The sequence below is a fragment of the Artibeus jamaicensis genome, unplaced genomic scaffold (genome assembly GCF_021234435.1).
Source record: "Artibeus jamaicensis isolate MK-2021 breed Jamaican fruit bat unplaced genomic scaffold, CSHL_Jam_final scaffold_916, whole genome shotgun sequence".
NCBI lineage: Eukaryota > Metazoa > Chordata > Mammalia > Chiroptera > Phyllostomidae > Artibeus > Artibeus jamaicensis.
The window spans coordinates 41,359,574-41,379,856 of record NW_026522059.1 but is presented as its reverse complement, the minus strand read 5'-3'; the positions used below and the strand labels follow the sequence as shown (position 1 = coordinate 41,379,856).

Sequence of the window (20,283 nt, the reverse complement as noted above, 5' to 3'; positions counted from 1 at the left end):
CCATAGGTGTTACATTTAAAGTTGTTTTCAAATGAATAAGGTATAAAGTTAATAGAAGCTTCTCCAGTAAATTATGGCAGTTGCTATGGAAAGCTTATATGTAGAAATTAAAGTAAAACAGGAACTTAAGTAGATTTCTATGTGTGTGTGAACATAAGCATCTTGTGGCTTCTTGATCTTTGTAGAAAGGGAACTATTTCAATTAATGATGAATAATGTTGAAATATGATGGTCCTGGAGCAGTAATTCCCAAATTTTAAGACACATAAAATATTAACCAGGGTGCTTCTTGAAAATGCAGATTCTTGAGGCCCACTCCAGGATAATCTGATATATTTGATAAGGGATCAGATTGAGTACATTTTTAGTCAAGCACCTTGACTAAAGGTTACAGTGTGTAACCTTGTTGAATTTGCTGCTAGTGATTTCTGAACTGAATTCTTAGAAACTTGGCTTTAGAATTAAACAAATGACTATTTAATATTTAAGGCCCTGTTCAACCTTTTGTAACTGCCATTACAAATAGTAGATCAAGAAAAATGATTTGGGATATGAAAGGTGGGATACAGATAAAGATTTTGTTTTAGGGTATGCTGATTTTAAAATGCCTTTGAGAAATATAGACAGATCTCTTTGATTAAGTAGCTAGATGTGGGAGTCACACATTGGGTGCTTCTTATTCTTCAACAGATGATTCAGTGGAAGTGGGATGAGATTACTCAGGGAGAAAGATGCAAGGCAGGGAAATACTTATTAACTTTCCTTTCTCACTGCTAAGAAGAGGTCATCCTTTTATGTCTTTCCACATTTCTTCTCCACCCAATGTAAAAATTTAATCCTAATCTTATTTTTTAATTATATAATTGTTTTAGTAATTGTGACCATTACATTACTGTTTTGTAATCATACATTCAACAGTGATTTAAAGTTTAAAATTTGATATTTAAATTGCTTGTTTACTGCCAGTCTTTTTATGTCTAATCCACTTTTCGCGTATTTATTTTGAATCTTAATTTAACTTACTTTTTTTTAGGAAGAATAATTTGGTAATATATTTATTAAGCCCTTAGCACAAAAAAAAAATAGAAATCTTTCTTTAGCCATGGTATGTGAACAACAGTTTACTTGGCTATAGAATTTTGGGGTCACAGTCTTTTTATTTAGTCTTGGCTTTATAGTTTTGTATTTCTATTATATACATAAGTATATTTATAGTTTTTTATAATGGAGATGTCTGAGGCCAGCCTAAGTTTTCTTTCTTTTGAAATAGCTGTTTCTGTTTGTGTTCATAAAAGATTTTTCTTTATTCTTGCAATGTAGACCTGTATGTAGAATGTGTCCAATATGAGTCTCTGTTAAAATTTTCTTTAATTCTTTGTCTATACTCCAGGATTTTATTTTTGTTTTAGTTTTTCTAATATGAAAATATGTTGAATCTTTGTCCTTCAGTGTCATTGGTTCTTTATTATTTTCTGCATTTGGAGAATTTCTTAAATTTGAATTTCCATGGTATTGATGTAATTTTCTTTGTATTCTGTGATTTGTGAGGTTTTGAATTCTACAGTGTGACATGTTTGTTTATATTATCACTCTAGCTCCCATTTACATCTGTTGGTGGTTTTCTTAACTGAATCCCTTGATTCAGAGTCCATTTGATTTGGGGGGGGCACAAAGATGACTGTTCACAGCTTGTTTTTGTTTCCTATAATAATCACTTTTAGAAACTTCTTTCTCTTTCATATTCTTTTTAACTTGTTTCTTTTATTACATTTACATATAGTAAAATTGTTAATTTCCTTTTGATGCTGCTTTGTAGTCCAGTCCCCTTCCCCCTTCCCCTAATTCACTGATCTGTCGTGTCTCTAGAAGGCATTTTCTATAATGTCAGAGGAATGAAATTACAGTGTGTAATCTTTTAAGACTGGCTTCTTTCACTCAGCATGATGTCTCTTCAATTTATTTGATTTTTTGTATATCAGTTCTTTGTTCCTTTTAACTATCACTAAGTACTATTTCATTATATGGATTTACTAGTTTATTCATCAGTTCTTTGAAGGACACCTGGATTGTTTCCAGTTTTTTGAAAAATGTAAATAAAGCTTCTATAAATATTTGTATATAAATCTTTAAAAATTTTTTAATCATAGGGTAAAAATTACTATTTTTGGTGTGTGCAGTTCTGTGAAATATAACACATTTGTATTTGTGTAATAACCACAATCAGGATATAGAGTAGTTCCTGTACAGTTCTGTGAATTTTAACACATTTGTATATTTGTATAACCACCACAACCAGGATAGAGAGTAGTTCCATTATTCTTTCAAAACTTTCTTGTACTATGCCTTTGTGTTTACATTCTTTCCCCAAGTCTAATATCTGGCAGCCATCACCTGGATTCATGATAGTTTTGTTAGTATCCTTTTAACTCATTTTGGCTTTTTTCCTCTCCTCCCTCTTATCATTGAACAAAGAAGAGGATTGGTCATCCAGGTCAGATATTTGCCCCAAAGTAGTGCGGGTGTTATGTTTTGTTTTGTTTTCTTTTGTTGGTCTTGGTATTTGTTTGTTTTGCACTTTAATGCTTGGTGTTAGTTGTATAAGATGGGAGAGGCATGATGTAAGTGACTTCACCAAGATAAGCAATTCATCAGCCTATGCAGGGAAAACCAGCACAATGGATAAGCTGGAAGGCAAAATTTGACGTTCTTTTGAGTTTGAAACCACCATATCAGGAAAGTTTTCCATGCATTTTAAAACACTTGGGTTATCTATCATGTGTCTTTACCCAGTTTCCTTCCTTGGGCTGTTAACCTCTTGTCCATGTAGAATTTGTAAATTTTTATTCGTATATTTTTAGTATACTTGGACTTTGGCTTTCCAGCAAAACTGCTTTTAAAATACTCTTGATATCCCAGTGATGAAGGAAAGGTATGTATTCTAGATTCCCTTTGGCACTATCTAAAGGACAAATTAGTGGTGTTTTGGTAGGATTCTCTTTACTTGTTATGCTTTTTAATTTTTTAAATAAAAAGTTATTTTTTAGCCTTCTCTTTTAACATGACCCCTTTGGTCTTAATTGCAGCTGAAATTCCTTAAAGCTTCCGGTATGTGAAGATTACATTCTCTCAGATGCATGTTCTTCAGATCTTGGGTAAAGAAGGTTTCCTAAACAAGGCATAAAACAACACTAATCATAGAAGAATAGATTGATCAAATTTAACTACATCAAAATCTGTTCATCAAAAGATTCTTTAAAGACATTAGGAACTGGGAAAAATTCAAACACAAGTGACCAAAGATTGGTTCAAGAATAAAAAGAATGAAGAACTTCTATAAGTCAGTTTAAGATAAAGATAATCTAGTTGAAAAGTGGGCCAAGAGATACATGGCTAGTCATTTCATGAGAAGAAACAAAAATGGCCGATACGTGTATATAAAAAGATACTCAGTCTTAATAATAATTAGAAAAATGGAAGTCAAGACTCTAATGAAAAAATATTTTATATTCATTTATTTGGCAACATTAAGAAATTTGTTAGTATCAAGTAGTATTGGAAGACTTCAGATTAACACAGTTGTTTATAAGATAGCAGATGGGAATGTTGAATTAACAAAGCCATGTGTGGAAGCATTTTTGTGTATTCTTATGAAGCTGGATGTTTCATATATGCTGTAATTCAGCAGTTTTCCTTTAGGATAGATAACTAAGAAAAACTTTCCATGTACCCTAGAAGACAAACAAACAAGAATGTTCTTAAAAGCACAGGCAATAATGGTTTTTTAAAAAAAGGAACAACCAAAGTGTCTTTGTCAGCAGGAAAGTGGTCAAAACACATTATAGTAGTATGGTAGAATGATTGAACTATAGTGACATGCAGCAGTGTGAGTGAATCTCTGTTTTTAATCTTTTTATCTGGATATAATTTATAATTTATTTTTAAGAATAAAGATAGTATGTAAAATACTAGTGTGCCTCTTATCCGGGTTCACTTGTTTACATTCTTCCTTGTTTGCTTTATGATTATTTTTTTAACAGTGTGAGAATTTTATACATCATGGCTCTTTACCCCCCAAAAGTATAGTGTATATGTTCTGTTAGCTGATCCACAATGTCCTGTAAGCTGTTTTTTTCATTGTTTGTTTGTTTGTTTTGGTTCCAAGCTAAGATCAGGTGTAGGACCTAGAATAGCTAAAACAGTTTTGAATAATAACAGTTTTAGAAGGCTTATACTAATCTGACTTCAAATAATTGCCTTCCTCAAATTTGGGGAGATTTATTTCCTATGTGTTTTTTTAGAAGTTTTGTACTTTAGCATTTTACATTAAGGTTAACTGTAGTTTTCTCACTTTTTTTTTTTTTACTGTGTTCATGTTTTTCTTTATAAATTCTTGAGCTTACTTGTGATAGATGAGGATGTTAAAAAGCTAATTCTGTCTTGTCATTGCTGAGTCTTCTATTGACTTTTCCTTTTCTTTTTTGTTCTGGTTACTTGGGCAATAAAGGAATTCCCCAGCTTGCCTTGCCAGGAAAGCACCCTGTGGGGGAGCCCACCAGACATATCCTGTCTTGTTATATAAAACTTACAAAGTCGGGCTGTTTTGTAGTGAAGGGAACAGGTGAAACTTCCATATCTGTTTTTGTAGTATTTGAGTGGCTCTTCACATTTAGATTTGAACACATAGTTTTGATATGTTTGATAAAAGAGCTTATCAAGCTTGTTGAAAGAACAACCATGATAAACCCACTAAAATACTTAATTTAGAGAGCAGAAGTTAATTTAAAGTACAGAACAGAATTTGATTTGATTTTAGGGAGAATTCATATGTAAAAGGAAAAGAGAAAGCTTCTCCCTTTTCCTAGGGAGAAAAGGAAAAGAAAGCTAGAAAATATTCTTGGAAGTGAGAACTGTGATTCTCAAAATAAAAAAGCAGTGAGCAAGCAGATTAATAAAGATGTTCATGTTTTAGATCTGGTTGATGATCCAGAATTTTGAACCAATGAAATTTAAAAATGTGGAGCAATAGAAAGAAAGAATCAGACTATCATGGGAATGAATTCACATCTACAACTCTGGATACTCACATGTAAAATCTCTTTTGGAGCAGAGGGGAGGGGGAGTACATTACATTGTTAAAGATGAGTGTCAAATTCTGTGATTGAGGGCAGTGCAAAATAAAAATTTCAGATGTATAAGAGCTTAGCCAGAGGCCTTTTATGAGAAAGTTACTTGAGCTATTTCAACAGAGTGAAAAAGAAATTCAGGAAAGATAAGACCTGGTAGCTGATTATACTAGAACAAACAAATTTCTCAATGGCGACACCAGGTGTGCATTTTGCATCAGACGGTCTTTCTTGTGAATGTAGCGTGTATCAATACCGTAAGCATCTCCGTTCTTTCTGTTAAAAGGCACTGTGGTCTTTGAAGCTTGACATGAAATGAGCTTCCCACTTGGGAACCACTGATCTTGGAGATGTGAAGGAAGCTTAAAAGAAAAATGTCTAATCTTCTCATTGGACCATAAGCTATCTCTATGAGAGCAAGACTTGCTTTTTTTTTTTTCTGGTGAAGCCCTAGAACCTAATGCTCGGCACATAATAGGTGTTTCATAAACATTTGTTAAATGAGTAAAAGCTTAGAAAAATGTTTTTTAGGGGGAAGTTTGAATGTCATAGAATTTTCCTTTATTGGTTTAGTTACTGTACTTTATTTAGCAACTGTGTACTTGATCATTCAAGTTAAATAAATGGTGTTTCCATTGGTAGAAATGGACAATAGAGATTTAATTACAGGTAGATAAAATGTTATGAGAGCAGGAAGGAAAGATGTGAGGAATGGTAAATTAATGCACTAACTTTCTCATCGTTCTGAAGGTAACAGGTAATTGTTTATAGAGATGTATCTCTTTAGATAGAAGCAGTTGTGCCTTAAGCATATTAATTAAAGTCATAAGCACAGTCATTACAACTAAGTATGGCTTCTAATGTAGAGAGGAGGAAGAGGAGAATAAAACATTCAGCTGATAAATTGCTCATATCTACAGTGGGAATTGATAGTGTCTGAATTGTTAAATCAAGAAATTTATGTGTTAGTATGACTTAAAGTCAGTGGCAACTCGTCACAGGAACTTAAAGTAGAAAGGGCTGGTGGGGGGTGGGGGGGCTTTTTTTAACCTCAACTTGATGTTTATGTTGTATTGTGTCTGATGATAAAGCTGGTGTAATTGGAAAATGAAGGAAAAACAAAGAACTGATAATGTGCTGGGTATATTTGTCCATTGTAAATTTAAGTCATTGAGATAGCATTAGATTCTACTTTTGACTAATTATCATTTCTCTGAAATTGCACTTTCTGTTGTACTGAATGAGTCATTTAGATCCTACTATATTATTTGATTTTCATGAATTCTTATTAATCAGAAAACAGAATCTGAGGTGAAATTTTTAGCTCTTTTAATTTTATATAGGAATAAAGTTTCCAGTTGCCTGTAATTTTGAGATGAACTTCTAAAATACGGCATTTACCTATACCTGTTTTGTCAGAAAGAGAGGAAGAGGCATAATTACAATAACATCTCTATTAGTTTTAATTCTAGAGTATTCTAGGTATATTGGTCATATATGTGATTTTGTGTTGTTGGGTATTTCCAAAGAGTAAATTTTGGCACCTGATAGAATTTTTTTCATAATTGTAATAACTTTGATTCTGAGATGAGATGATATTAGGTCTATCTCAAACTTACCAAGTTTTAGTTGATGTATAAGAAATTACTTCAACAATAATTATACCTGTGGCAACAGTTCTGTATGTACAGATGTTCCTTGACTTACAGTGGGGTTTTATCCCAGTTAAAAGTACTGTAAGTTGCAAATGCATTCAATACACCTAACCTACACAAAATCATAGCCTGCCTACCTTAAGTGTGCTCAAACACTTAATGTTAGCCTAGAGTTGGGCAGAATTATCTAAAGCAAAGCCTATTTTATAATAATAAATATTAGTATAATTTAGTATGCATATTGCTTTTTTATCTTTGTAAAGTCAAAAAATTATAACTCAAACCATTGTTAGAGACCATGTGTACTTCCTTTTTTCTCAAGTAATGCTTGAGAAATGCAGTGTAATGCAGTGTAATGCTTTCCTGCTAATCCTTGTAGTTCTTAGGTGGAAGTCTTTATTCGATTGCCCTTTGGTAAACTTCTCTATGGTTGTGGTTCTCAGTTAATGAATTGATTATGACATACAGAAACAAATTCAGTATATAAATCTTGCTTTTCCTTTGATCTTTATTGTAAACTTTGAAAAATGTTTTTCTGGAAAATAGGTTTTGGTCCAGGATGTCTCTCACTTGAAACCATTAACTTTTTTATTACATGTTTAAGTGAGCTTTGATAATACATTGAGTGATATTTTAAGTAGTCCAGATAATGTCATTTTTATTGCAGTGGTAGTGTATTCTGAACTTGGTAAATATTTTTGATAAGCCAGGTATGGGAAAAGAGGAGGTGCTTCAATTAACATTTTATAATGTTGTTTCTCTTTTCTTTTCTCAGATTAATTTTGTTGCCCCATAGGAGAGTTAATGGTACCTGCCTTATGTTCCAGTGTTGATAAAGAGTTTTGTGAGGGTTTTAGTAAATGAACTACCAGTAGTTTACTGGATTAATTATATATCTTTGGGAGATATTTCATACCTACAGTGGTATGAACAGTCATTAAACTGATGGTGTTTCAATTATTTCATTTATTTTTCTTCAGCAGACAATACATGATCACTCCAGGAACATACGTATATATTTAACTGTAAGTAATATGAAATAGTTTTGTTTCAGGAAGAAATTTACATTATTGAATTATCTTCCCCACTAATAGTTTGTTAGAAGTTTGACATACAGTTCTTAATTAGAAATTTCCTAGCCAGTCATGTGCATGTGTTTCGATCAGCAGTGGACTGCACGTATACAGTGCTGTCAGGAGGTCATAGTAGCACACCTGCATTACCTGTAGTGTGGAGCCAGCTCGTCCTCAGTCTTGGGAAGTCTTTTGAGACTGTAATGATGTAAAGCATAGGTAAATTTTATTTTTAACATCAGTTTAGTTCTAGAGAAACCCCTTTGTGCCACAGTCAGTGGAACCAAAAACAAATTTCCGAAGTCAGGCTGTTGAGTTCTTAGTTCTATGCCCTTTCCATGTTAGACACCTCCTCCCCTCTTTTTTATGAATACCACAAAGCTTGTTCCTTAATGTGACCATTCCTCTAGCATACAGTACCCAGAACCACATTGCCATGGCAATCCCCTGTGTTCCTTTATCTCTGCATCTTGATTTCTTGTTAATCCTTAGACCACCTTTCACTTCCTCCTGATGGTCACAATTATGGTGATGTATGCTTTACTTGATTTCTTGATATTGCTAATCAGTCCAGTCCATATCCCCTGTTCATGGAGCAGTGTAGACAGCCTCAGTGTTTTAATTTCTGGCTTTGTCAGAGGAAGCAGGGGGAGGGCTTGTGAGAAGGTGCTTATTATAGTGTCCACAGTAGTATATAGTAATACCCTAGACCTTCACGTTCACTTACTGCTCACTCACTGACTCGCCCAGAGCAAGTTCCATTCATAGTAAGTGCCCTGCATAGGTATACCATCTTTTACCTTTTATATCAAATACCTTTTCTGTGTTTAGATATACAAATATACACCCTTGTGTAATAATTGCCTGCAGTGTTCAATACAGTAATGTGCTGAACAGGTTTGTAGCCTAGGAGCAGTAGGTTATATACCACATAGCTTAGGTGTATAGTAGGCTATATGTCAGGGCTCCTCTACCCTTGGTCCCTGGATGGTACCAGTCTGTGGTCTGTTGGGAACTGGGCCAGGAGGGAAACTCACCTGAGCTCTGCCTTTTGGCAGTCCCCACCTGAATTCTGCTTTCTTTCTGCTCGTGAAAGATTGGGGACCACTGGGCTATACCATCTAGGTTTGTATAAATGCACTCTGATATACCATGAGAAGTTCACCTCATGACACACTTCTCAGAACTTCACTGAACTGTGTTTATATATTACAGTCTAATTTATGAGTGAAACTGACTTCATTGTCTCTTGGCGGAAAACTTGACAGGTGTGTTAACTTGAGTATCTTACACTTTTGACAGTCAATATTGAAACAACATAAGATTATCAGATGTATAATAAAAGAACTAGGATATAAAAAGCAACTAGTAGACAGTTTCACTTGTGAACAATAATCTGGAATGTAATCATTTTACCATTTTAATTTTATTGTAAACACTCCAGAAATCTTTCTTTAAAATAGAATTATATATGGATTCCTTTGCTTTGGCTCCAAACGCCTGTGTGTGTATACCAGGTCCCAGGTCAGTTTTTTCTTTTTTTCCCTTGGGAATTTTAGCACATGTCTAGTCAACCTATAGTGCCATTTACAGGGTTCCCTTATTCATTCAACAGATAAACATTAAAAGTTACTAAAGATAAACAGCCTCCCTCCTTTTTTAAACTCAGTCTGTGTGGAGAGACAAACATTTCTCTCATTTTTGTAGTGTGTGGTGTTGAGGGCCAGCATGTGTCCTGCTGAATTTATTGCTAAGTATATTTTGATTATTACTGTAACTGGATTTTCAGTTTTACTTCCCAGTTGGTTTATGGAAATGTCCTGTGTCGTGTGATTTTGATAAATTCGCTTAATAAATCTAGTAGTCCTAATAGAACATCTAGGATTTTGTACCTAACAATTGTGTCTGCAAGTAGAGACCATTGATTTCTTTTTGATCTTTGTGCTTTTTTCTTGCAATTTTATTTTTAATATAGCGTTACTTAAATATGAAATTAGGTGTAAACTCTAAAACCAAAATAAGACTACACATTAAAAAGAATTAGTGTGTTAAGTGGTATTATTTTGCAGAAACTAAGTCACAGCTCAAAACATGAGTTAGTCCTAAGCCTTTGCAAGCATATTCTTACTCATCTGGAGCACTCAGACTAACGTGCGGTGACTGTGCGCGTTCTTCACTGTTGGAACGTCTTTCCAACTATTGCATTTTATAGTTCCTTTGGAGGCTATTTGATCTTTAGTTGATAGTATATATTACTTGACTACATCTGTTTTCTCAAACTTGAAATAATACTTTATTTTATAAATGCACATTTAAGAACTAGAATCTTTCAAAGCATGCTGAGGATCAGGAATGGGACACTCAATTAAACGGAAGCCTAAGTTCAAAGTGGAAAGAGTTGACTTCTTCCAAAAACAACCTCCAAAGCATAATTGTTGTCTGTTCCCTTGATTATTTTTTGGTTTAAATTTTGTAGTGCTGAATTGGTCTGTTTTCTTTACAATTTTTGTCTTTTGCTCTCGATGCGAAAGGATCCATCATGTTGTTGGGACAGTGCATGCTGTGCTTGTCTCAGCATTTTATATAGCACTTCAATGGCTCTGGACAGATATGTAGCTTTTGAACAGCTAGAGGTTTTATCCATCCGATACAGCCCTTGTTCTGTTCTCTAGCACGAATTTTTCCAATCCTGTCAGCCAGCCTATGCAGATTTCAGTTCTGGTAAGTCATTAATTTTCCTGAAGAATTGAATTTATTGTATGTTTTAACTTTTGTCACTTGTTCATCTATAGACTTAATCTATTTGAGACATGCACACCTTTCTCTTTTAAACTTTAAATATATAATCTGATACTTCACTGGTTTGAACTTGGGCAGAATTTAACACATATCATTAACAATAAAAAGACTCAGGGCAGCCATTGAAATAACCATACCCTGTAGAACATATACATGTAGAACGTGTACATATTCCATATTTCTGCAGCAATATGATATTTGGGAGTTGTATTTTTCTAACTTTATTAGGATTTTTAAAAACTTTATTAAATAATTTTATTGCAAAGAATGTAGTGAGTTTCTGCATGTCCTATATTTATAGTTTTTCCTAATATTAGCATGTTACATAATTGTAGTACACTTACCCAAACTAAGAAATTAACTTTGGCACAGTAATGTTTAAACTACAGACTTAGACAGTTTTTTAGTTGACATGTATTAGTTTTAGGTGTAGGACAGAGTGATTAGACATTTATATAACTTACGAAGTTATGTAAATGTTCCAAGGTTTGGAACAGCAGTTTTGCATTTAGTTGTCATGTCTTCTTAAAGCTATGACAATCTGTCTTTCCTTGTGCAGACTGAGGTGCTGGGGTTTTGGGAAGAATACCACATAAGTTACTCATCTTTCTCATCTGATCATACATAACTTACTGCTGGTGATACTAACTTTGATTACTTCGTTCAGTTTGTGTTTGCTTGGATTCTCTGAAGTAAGTGTCTTTTTTCCTCTTTGCGTACTCTGTTCTTTGAAGCAGTCAGTCAGTATGTCCAGCCCACACTCCAGAGGAAGAAAATTAAGCCCTACCTTATGCAGGGAGGTGTGTCAAGGAATTTGTGAATTTTTTATTTCACACTTCCATTTGTTCTTTTTTCTACTTCTAGAATATTCATTTTGTCTTTGATCTATTCTTCAGTTCTCTAATTTTTGTGTATGTGTGATTTCCATCTTTTTTTCCCTGCTCTGTAATTTGGCATGATTCTTGCACCTAATATTCTACTTCCCAAATGAGGCAGTGACCATTGTTCCCTTTAATTTATCTACTAAAATTTATAATTTGACATGTTACATGTCAGTTGTAACTTCTAAAGAAGCTAAGGTCTTTGTTTTTGTGACATTTAGATCTCAAGTGCCTGCTTTTGCTTCATCTGTTGTTTTCTCCCCAAATTTTCACTTCCTCCTTTAGCAGTTCCATTGTATTGTTTTGAGTGCTTATTCTCATCTTCTTTCTTGTGGTTTGTTTTCTTAGAAACACAAGTTAACCTTTTCCCTGGTGGCTCATTTGTGACCAGGTCCTGGTTAATGAAAACTGCAATTTTGCTAATGGTGATAAACCTACTGTGGATTAAAGGAATGTGTTGTTTTATTTGTAATGTTAAGGGCAAGCTGTTGGCCCCTCTGAAGGCACAGAGGAAAATGTTGTTTTCTGGCTCTTGTTTGCTCACCCGTTAATAAGCTCTGTCAAAAAAAAAAAGAGAGAGAGAGAGAGAAAATAAACACGTTGGTTGGCAAGTGAACTTCCTTCTGGAGTTTACTTCGACAGGCCAGTTTCAGTTTCTGGGTCGTATGTTGGTCTCCAGTGCCAGTGCTCAGCTTAGGGTGAGGAAGAAGCATTATGCCAGAGACTCATCAAAAGCACTTAAATCTCAATTTGTCTTTGTTAGGCCTAGCTCTGTTAATGAAAAATGGTCCTTCTGCAAATTGCTTTATTGCATTGTCAATCATTATTAAAAGAAACATTGAGGTCTCTGAAGTACTTTGGAAACTGTATCACAAAGACCTGTACCTGTTTGAAGTGCCAATTCTGAATCATCAGTAGAGGCTTAGTCCTTCACTAGGTATACAGGACTATGGCTCCTTTTGTGTAGGTCAGCTTTCCGTTCTCCCTGTGTTACCAGCAACACAGCAAGAGGTGTAATTATGAAGTTGGCTGTGTAATACACCTGCTACGAAGCAGCAGTATTGCCCTGGCTGGTGTGGTTCAGTGGATTGTAGTGTTGTCCTGTAGACTGAAAGGTCATGGGTTTGATTTCCAGTCGGGGCACATACCCAGGATTCCGGTTCGATCCCCAATTCAGAAGGCAGCCAACCAATTGCCTTCTCTCACACCAGTGTTTCCCTCTCTACCCTTTAAAAAGCTATGGAAATATGTCTTTGGGTGAAGATAAAAATTTTTTAAAAAGCCATGATATTGACCACAGACTTCCAGAGTACTTAAGGTTTGTTGATGGACATTTTTATACTTAAAGACTATCAAATTTATATATTCATCTTGGACTTTTCCTCTTACCTCTAGATTCATGTATCCAGTTGCCTGCTGGATAACTTCACTGAGTTGTCTAATAAGTATCTTAAATTTAATAGAACTCATTTCTTTGCCTACCCCAAACTGTTGCTATCATATAGAGGGTACTATCGTTCCTCCAGTTGTTTAGGGAACGACTACTGGACTCACTCTTTGTTCTTAATACTTTTCTTTCTTACCCATATTTAATCGGTCTGTCAATAAGTTTCATTGACTCCACTGTTAAAATGTATCCCAGTTCCATGCACTTCCACTAACTGCATTTTCACCCCAGTGTAAGCGTTGCTACTTCTGTGCCAGCCTTCTTACTGGCCTTCTCGCTCCCCACTGTGCTCTTCTACACTCTGTTATCCACAGAACAGCTGGTAAGAAGTCCTTGGTGACGAGGGAGACTGGACTGTTTTATTTTTTCCTGCTTTTCTTGACAATGTTAGTATCAAAGTATTGCTAACCTCAAACAAAATATATCAGGAAATAGTTGCTTTTTAAAAAATTTTTGGAACCGGTGTAAGTTTAGAATTACCTAATTATTAATTCTGGGACAATTAATCAAATGTACCTGTAAAACTATATGAGCCCTGGTGGCTTTTTGTTTGGAGTGGATTTATAATTGTTGATTAAACTTTTTTAGTTATAAGTCTTATTCTTTAATTTTTTTTTTGGTAAATTGTATTTTTAAGAAGTCCATTTTGTTTAAAACTTTTCTGCATATTGGCATTAATAGTATTTTAATTTTATTTATTTTTACATCTTTACTTTTCTTTTCTTTTTTTTTTTTTAAATTTTCACCCAAGGATATGATAATTGATTTGAGAGAGACAGAGAAAGAAACATTAGATCAGTTGCCTCCTGTATGTTGCCTGGCCAGGGGTCAAACCCACTACGTTTTGGTGTACAGGACAATGCTCCAACTGAGCCAACTGGCCAGGGCAGTTAGGTTTTTATTTTTTAGCTGTATCTGTCTCCATGATGTTTTTTATGCATAATTTTCTAACTCATTTTTTCCAGAGATTTATTTCTACTGTTGGGTTTTTTCTCCTACTCCAGCTCTCAATTTTAGTCCCTTGGTTCTCTTTCCATTTTTTGTTTTGTGTTTTTCTGCTGCCGTCTTCTTTCATTCCTCCTATTTTAGGGGGACTTACTGTTACACATTTTCTAATGTTGAAATGGGTGATGAGCTCAGTGCTTTCCAGCTTTTTAAAAAATTCTACAGGTATAGATGTTTAAGTTGCATTGGAGGGACTTAGATGTAACATTTTTATTATTGTACTGATGTAAGAATGTTTCAGATTTCTCTTAAGATTTTTGGAGCATACTATTAGTGTGTTTTAGAATTTCCACATGTGGGTAAGGTTTTTTGGTTGGGATTATCTGTTTTGCTTCTAAGATTTATGTCAGAAATGTGATATATATGATGCCGAGTCTTTGGTGTATAGTCTCTTTCTCTGGTGGTTCAGTGTGTGCTGTCATTCTTAGCTGTTTCCTGTATTCTGTATATTTAACCTGTATTTTTACTAACCCGTCTGCTCTACTGAATACTAAGAAATGTGTGAAATTAAATTCTCTTGTTATAATTAGAAAACTCAGGTTTTCTTTGTAATTCTGACAACTTTTGATATATGTAAAGTTGTAATTTTAGTTAAGTACTGTTCTATGTTTTAAAAACATGTCTCTTCCTCTCAGTATGTGGTGGTGATTTTATCTCCGGCAGTAGTTTTCACCTTGACATCCATTTGTGTTACAGTAATACAGTGGTGTCAGTCTTTGGTTTGCTTTTATTATTGTTAACTTTTCTGTGTTCTTATATTTTAAGTTTCTTGTAAATTATGTGTAACTGGATTTAGAGGGTTTTTTTTTAATCTGAGCTGTTTTGTGTTTTCATTGATGATTCTACATTTTTTGACTGCTTGGTGTAAATGTATATTTTTGCCATCTTATTTTGTGCTTTCTAAATTAGTGTAGGTCTTTCAGACTCACTCGTCCCCCCAACTTTTTCTGTCTTGTTAGAGGTTTCTTTGCATTTTCATCTTTTTTTTTGTTCACTGAGTTAGAGGTTATGTGTTACACATATAGATGTCTTCAGTATTTTATAATCTGTATATTTTACTGATGTAGTTGATTATAGTTCAAACTGAAACAGCATCTCTTTTATTTAAGTAGACATAACCCTCATTTTTATAAATGATCTTCTCCCTGGAATTAAACCTCTATTTTTGTCTAACTTATCCTTAAATAGTGTTGCCTTTGTTTCTGTGATTTTGGGCCTTTTCATGGAGTTAATGAATTTCTCTGGTGCCCATCAGTCATTGTTTGGGGAGTATGAGCAGTGTTCTGTGCCATCCTCTTGCTTCATCTGTAATTCTGGTTTTTATCTAGCTATTCAAAGCAGGCTTTGGAATTTCTCGTACAAATCTGTTTTCTTCTTCTGAGAACTAAACTCTATGTTAGGCCATTTTCTTTAAGGTTTTAGAGCCTTTGTAAAGTTAGATTAAGTTTCTTGGTACCAAGTTTTTTTGTTGTTTTCCTTTATGTTGTTGGATTTTTGGTTTTGCTTATCCTTTTGAAACATCATTAATTGCCAGCTCTGTCTTTTTGTTGTTTTATTTAGTTTCAGAATATGTCACTGATACTATGTGTCTATGAAATAATATTATTTGTAGCTACGTAATCAGGCATTTAGTTATTAGCTTTCTATATTAAATACTGCTACTCACGTTCTAGGATAATATTAAAATGAAAAAAGAAAGGAATTTAGTAACTTAAAGTCCTAACTTAATTTTCTGATGGTGTCTCAGTACAGGAAACTAATTTGACCATTTTTAAAGTATATTCTTATTTATTATGGAACATGAAAAATAAAATGGGAGTAGTGAAAACAAAGAGTCTCATACTGTGTTAAACACAAGTGGTTTTTAGAGTGTGGTTCTTGGACCAGCAGTATTAGGATCACCTCTGAACTCGTTGGAACTGCGAACTCACAGGCTCAGCTTCAGATTTGGGGGCCCAGTACTGTTTCCACAAGCTGTCCAGGTGAATCTGAATGTTAGGAAAGTTTGAGACCACTGAATTACACACTAAAACAAGATGGTACAAACAAACCATAGGATGCATTCAATTAAAAAGTTTTGTAGCTACTGTAAACGTATTTGGTTAATAAACTGGAAAACATCACTTAGTTCAACTTTTGTTCAATGTGTTTCTACTTTCTTAGAAGGAATTGTAATGTTTCTTGATATGGAAAGTTATGCTGAATGTGAGAATATGATAAATCAGAGGAAGTTTATGATTCAAAGTATTTTTTTTATTAACACTGACAGTTACCCTTTTGTCCTAACCTACCTGAGCCAATAGTTTTGAAATTGCTACAGAGCTTCCTTTTAGTCTCTTCGATACCTTACTATCAGAAAGTCTTTGAAAGGCTAAAAAGATATTATTGTGATCTCACCTTAACCAAAATGCTGTGTGCAAATAGGGTTATGTAGAGGGCCTTTACTGTCCACAAGATAAGAGTTTGGAGTTTTTTATTTTGAAAATGTTTTGTGGTAATCTTCCTGCTATGGCGTGTATAGGTAATAGTAAATCAATTTTAACTAATTACTTGAATTAGTATTTGAAGAAATTTTTATGGAGATGGTTTACATTATATGTGAATATAATTTAAATCTTTATATAGTGATGGTATTTTGTTAAATTATTTTTTTTTCTTTCAGGAGAGAAATAGAAACAAACAATAACCATATGAAGATGTCCTGTTAGAATTACAACACTAATGATGTAGACTCTGGAAATGCCTAATAAGTCAAAGAAGACGTTATTAAAGCTTTTTTCTGCTTAAGGTGACATCTCTGGACTCTTTAACACAGAATTGACTCTTGTAATGGTTTTCATCAGCGCATCTGCCCTTATACTCTCACCAAACACACTTGAGAACTGTAACTTCGTCAAGCACTTTTTGTCCTGAAGCTTTTACCAGTATCTGCTGTCTTTTGTAATTATGCATCCTAGCTAAGGCACAGAAGACTGAATGAATGCAAGGATTCATTAACTCTTTGAATTTGTTAAATACTAACAGTTAACCATTAGAAGTGGTTCAATGATGTAAGAGTCACACTGCTTCAACTTTTCTTTGTTGTAGTTTTTAAATTGTCGATTTTTAGCTATTTGACAGATTAAAAGCAAAATAATCATGCCATATTTAGTCCTGGAGTTCAAGTCTAAATGTTTATGTGAAGAATTATTGTAGTAAACTTTTAATATGGCAAAGCAACCTTAAGCTCTATTTTAGCCAAATGAGACATAATCCGAGATTATATTAGAACATTACCCTTGTCTTTAAACCGTTTGGTGTAACAGAATGTTGATATGCAGCTTGGTGGATTTCACCAGTTAATGCACATTCTTCTCCCTTGCCCCAATAATATGTATACTGAAAAATGTGCATTTGTCTGAGGAATTATTTTGTTTGCTACCACTTAATGAATCTCAAAATTTTGAGTAAATGTACCTCAGTCTAATCAGACTTTTTATGACCTTTATAACTACATGTAAAACCCTTAATTCCTGTTTCTGGGTGTTTGCGAGCCTGATTGCTATCATGAAGTAAAAATTTATTACTCTAGGTATTCACTAGCTAAATAAACATAGTTCTTGTTTAGCAAGCATATACTGTTCCTCAGCTATTTTCTCCAGCTTTTGCAGTGTCCTGGCATTCTTAAAATACTTTGGAAATATGGCCTTGATTCATGGATTAAATCAGTATCTAAGTGAATGTGTTGATGTTTTACTGATCAGATCTATATAAATGGGAATACAGCATATATCTGGGTATTCTTATAGTTATCTTTTTAACATCTTATTTTTCTCATTAATTACATATCAACATTAATTTTGTATCTTGAAGCAAATTGATTTTGTATGAATTAAATGTGTCAAGCATCTGTATTAAACGATTTGATGGCATACAGTTGTGAAGATCATGTACTGTCCCTTATGTTATTCCAAAAGGAGAAAGCTGTGATGAAAGATATGAGAAGGGTGAAAATAGCAATACAGTAGATTTGAATGCTGTGGTGTTTTGCATTACTCCATTTATGTTTACATCATGTTAGAAACCTTTTCACTGACATCTTTGATCACATCGGTTCAAAAATTTAGTGACGTATTTCTTTGAGGCTTTCATTTATATAATTTTTTGTACAATATTTTCTTAAAATATACAAATACTGTATTCAAGTGAAATAAAATGCAGTATTTGTAGATAATCGTAGCTACTTCACAGGTCTTTGGTAGTTCCATTGTAGTTACATCAGTGTTTACTGAAGGGAACATTAAAATATTAAAGGTATATTACAAAATAAAGACTTTCTTAAAGGAAAGTTGCACCTATTTTACCTTTTTAAGAGTAAGCCATGAAATCTTATCTTGTAACATGTCTCTTAACTATTTATAATAAAAATTGGCATTTGGGTATAGTAACCACAGCAACGTTCTACAGCCCTGAGATTATATAGGTAGGACGTGTCAAAGGTGACTGTTGTCACTCTGGAGGTCCTATTAGAGAAAACTGCAAGGGGTGACCTCACAGAAAGGCTCTGAGTCCTGGCTCTGAGGTTCTCTTTTTCTTGGTGCTTTATTAGCAACTCTGAATATTTTTATAAAACTAGTTACATTTTAAATGGATTGAAACTTGTTTGATTTACCTTTGGTTTCTCTGTGAAAAGTGTCACAGCAGCACTCGGCAGGCAGACCAGTCGTCACAGCAGACTCAGAAAGGTCAAGTGTAATCGAGTAGTCTGTTCATTGTGAGGAGTACATCCCAGTGCCTTTTACCTGGATTTCTAATATTAAGTGAAATGGGTGCAGCATTCCTTTGGAAATAAAAACTTTACAATCAGTAGGGTTTTTTTTCATTTACGATTTTTTCAGAGCACCTACTTTCTCTTCCTCCTTGGTCTGTCAATACGTATGTTGCAAATATTTTTTCCTCTAAGTGAAATTATCACAGGTTGTCTCAATAGCACAACTAACTGAATGTTTCTTAACTGTAGGAACCAAAAGGGGGAGAACCTGGGCTCTCCAGCAGGAAACACTTAATCAAATGTTTGAATAATCACAAATTAAGACATGACTGATTGGCCCAGTAAATTTTTTGCTTAATGTTTTTTCAAGATCTGGTTTGAATGTTTCTTATTAAAGTTATCTTATGTGGGTATTTTATTTTGAAAGGTATAATAGTTTGTATATTTAACAGTAAGGGTAAAAATGTAACCAAAATTAGTATTCTTTCTCTATACTTACTGGTACTTGAAGATTCCTTTCAAAAGAAACCCCAGCCTTTTCCTCATTTCAATACTTAATTCCTTATTTTAACTTAAGTGATCTTTCTAATTCAAAGGCTGTGTTCTTTTTGAATACCATGCATGGAGGTTAAGCTGATGTTAAAACAGTTTGCAATAAAAAAAATCAGCTTAAGTCATTTAATCATTTCAAGTGCATCCTGTAAAAGTAAGTTTGAGAAAATTGAGAATTGTGTTTCCATTAAGTTTTGCATATCTTTTGTTATGCCATGTAAATTCCCTTCTTTTTCATGTGATTACAGAAAGGGTATGATAAAATGATTAGTTAATTTACATTCACTTGTAGCAATTACATGAGAATTTGAATTTTGTCGTGTTTGGGTTTGTTCATTCCTGTGAATGATGGTACAGTTGGGTGAGATTTTCTGTTATGGTACCCAAACTCACCATTTGGTCCTCTTTAATCTTTGAGGGTTTCAATAAAAATTGTTCACTCATATCTGTGTTCTTTCCATTTTATCTTTCTAAATATGTTTATTGGCTAGAAACACAGCATAAAGGTCGACCTTCTTCTGGATTTTTTGACTGACATGTCTTTCAGGCACAGACAGATTCTGTCACTTGTTTTAGTTGGCCATTTAAATTGAGTGGGGAAGTTAAAGAAAGGGAGGATAAGAGTTTATCCTAATCTTCATCCATTTAAGTGATTTTATTGGATTACATCCTCTTAATACTAAACTTAGAGCCAAAGAGAAAGAGGCCCGTGTATTTTCAGGTAACAGGAGGGTGTGGTGCCACCAGCTGTCTAATAACCCCGACACCCTGTTCTTGGTGCTAAGGACCAATGCTTTTCTGGCAGTCTGGACATTGTCCTCTGGGGTAGAACTTAGTGAATAGGATCGTGGTGACTCTGGATGGTACACCGATTATTTCTGGGTTCTCTAAGGTACTCGTTCAGATGGGAGGAAAACCAGAAATGATAGTTTCCTGATGTCAAAACCTGCCAGGTGCATGCAACACTGTTGACCTGTGACTGAAGCAGAGTTTCACAG

The 20,283-nt window shown here is 34.1% G+C and overlaps 1 protein-coding gene across 7 annotated transcripts in view; it reads left to right on the top strand.

Moving 5' to 3' along the window:
• The window catches only part of YTHDF3 (YTH N6-methyladenosine RNA binding protein F3), a 37,668-nt gene extending 17,940 nt beyond the window's left edge, over positions 1–19,728 (top strand). For 2 of the 7 annotated variants that reach the window (XM_037133531.2, XM_053660905.1), the window contains exon 6: positions 3,084–4,344. In XM_037133531.2, the coding sequence (XP_036989426.2) occupies positions 3,084–3,113 (30 nt within the window). In that variant the 3' untranslated portion in view covers positions 3,114–4,344. Of the gene's footprint in view, positions 1–3,083; positions 4,345–7,758; positions 7,804–16,645 lie in introns of those variants that run through there. The other 5 variants (XM_053660908.1, XM_053660907.1, XR_008390766.1 and 2 more) reach the window with 4 other exon arrangements.
• The last annotated feature ends 555 nt before the right edge of the window (positions 19,729–20,283 follow it).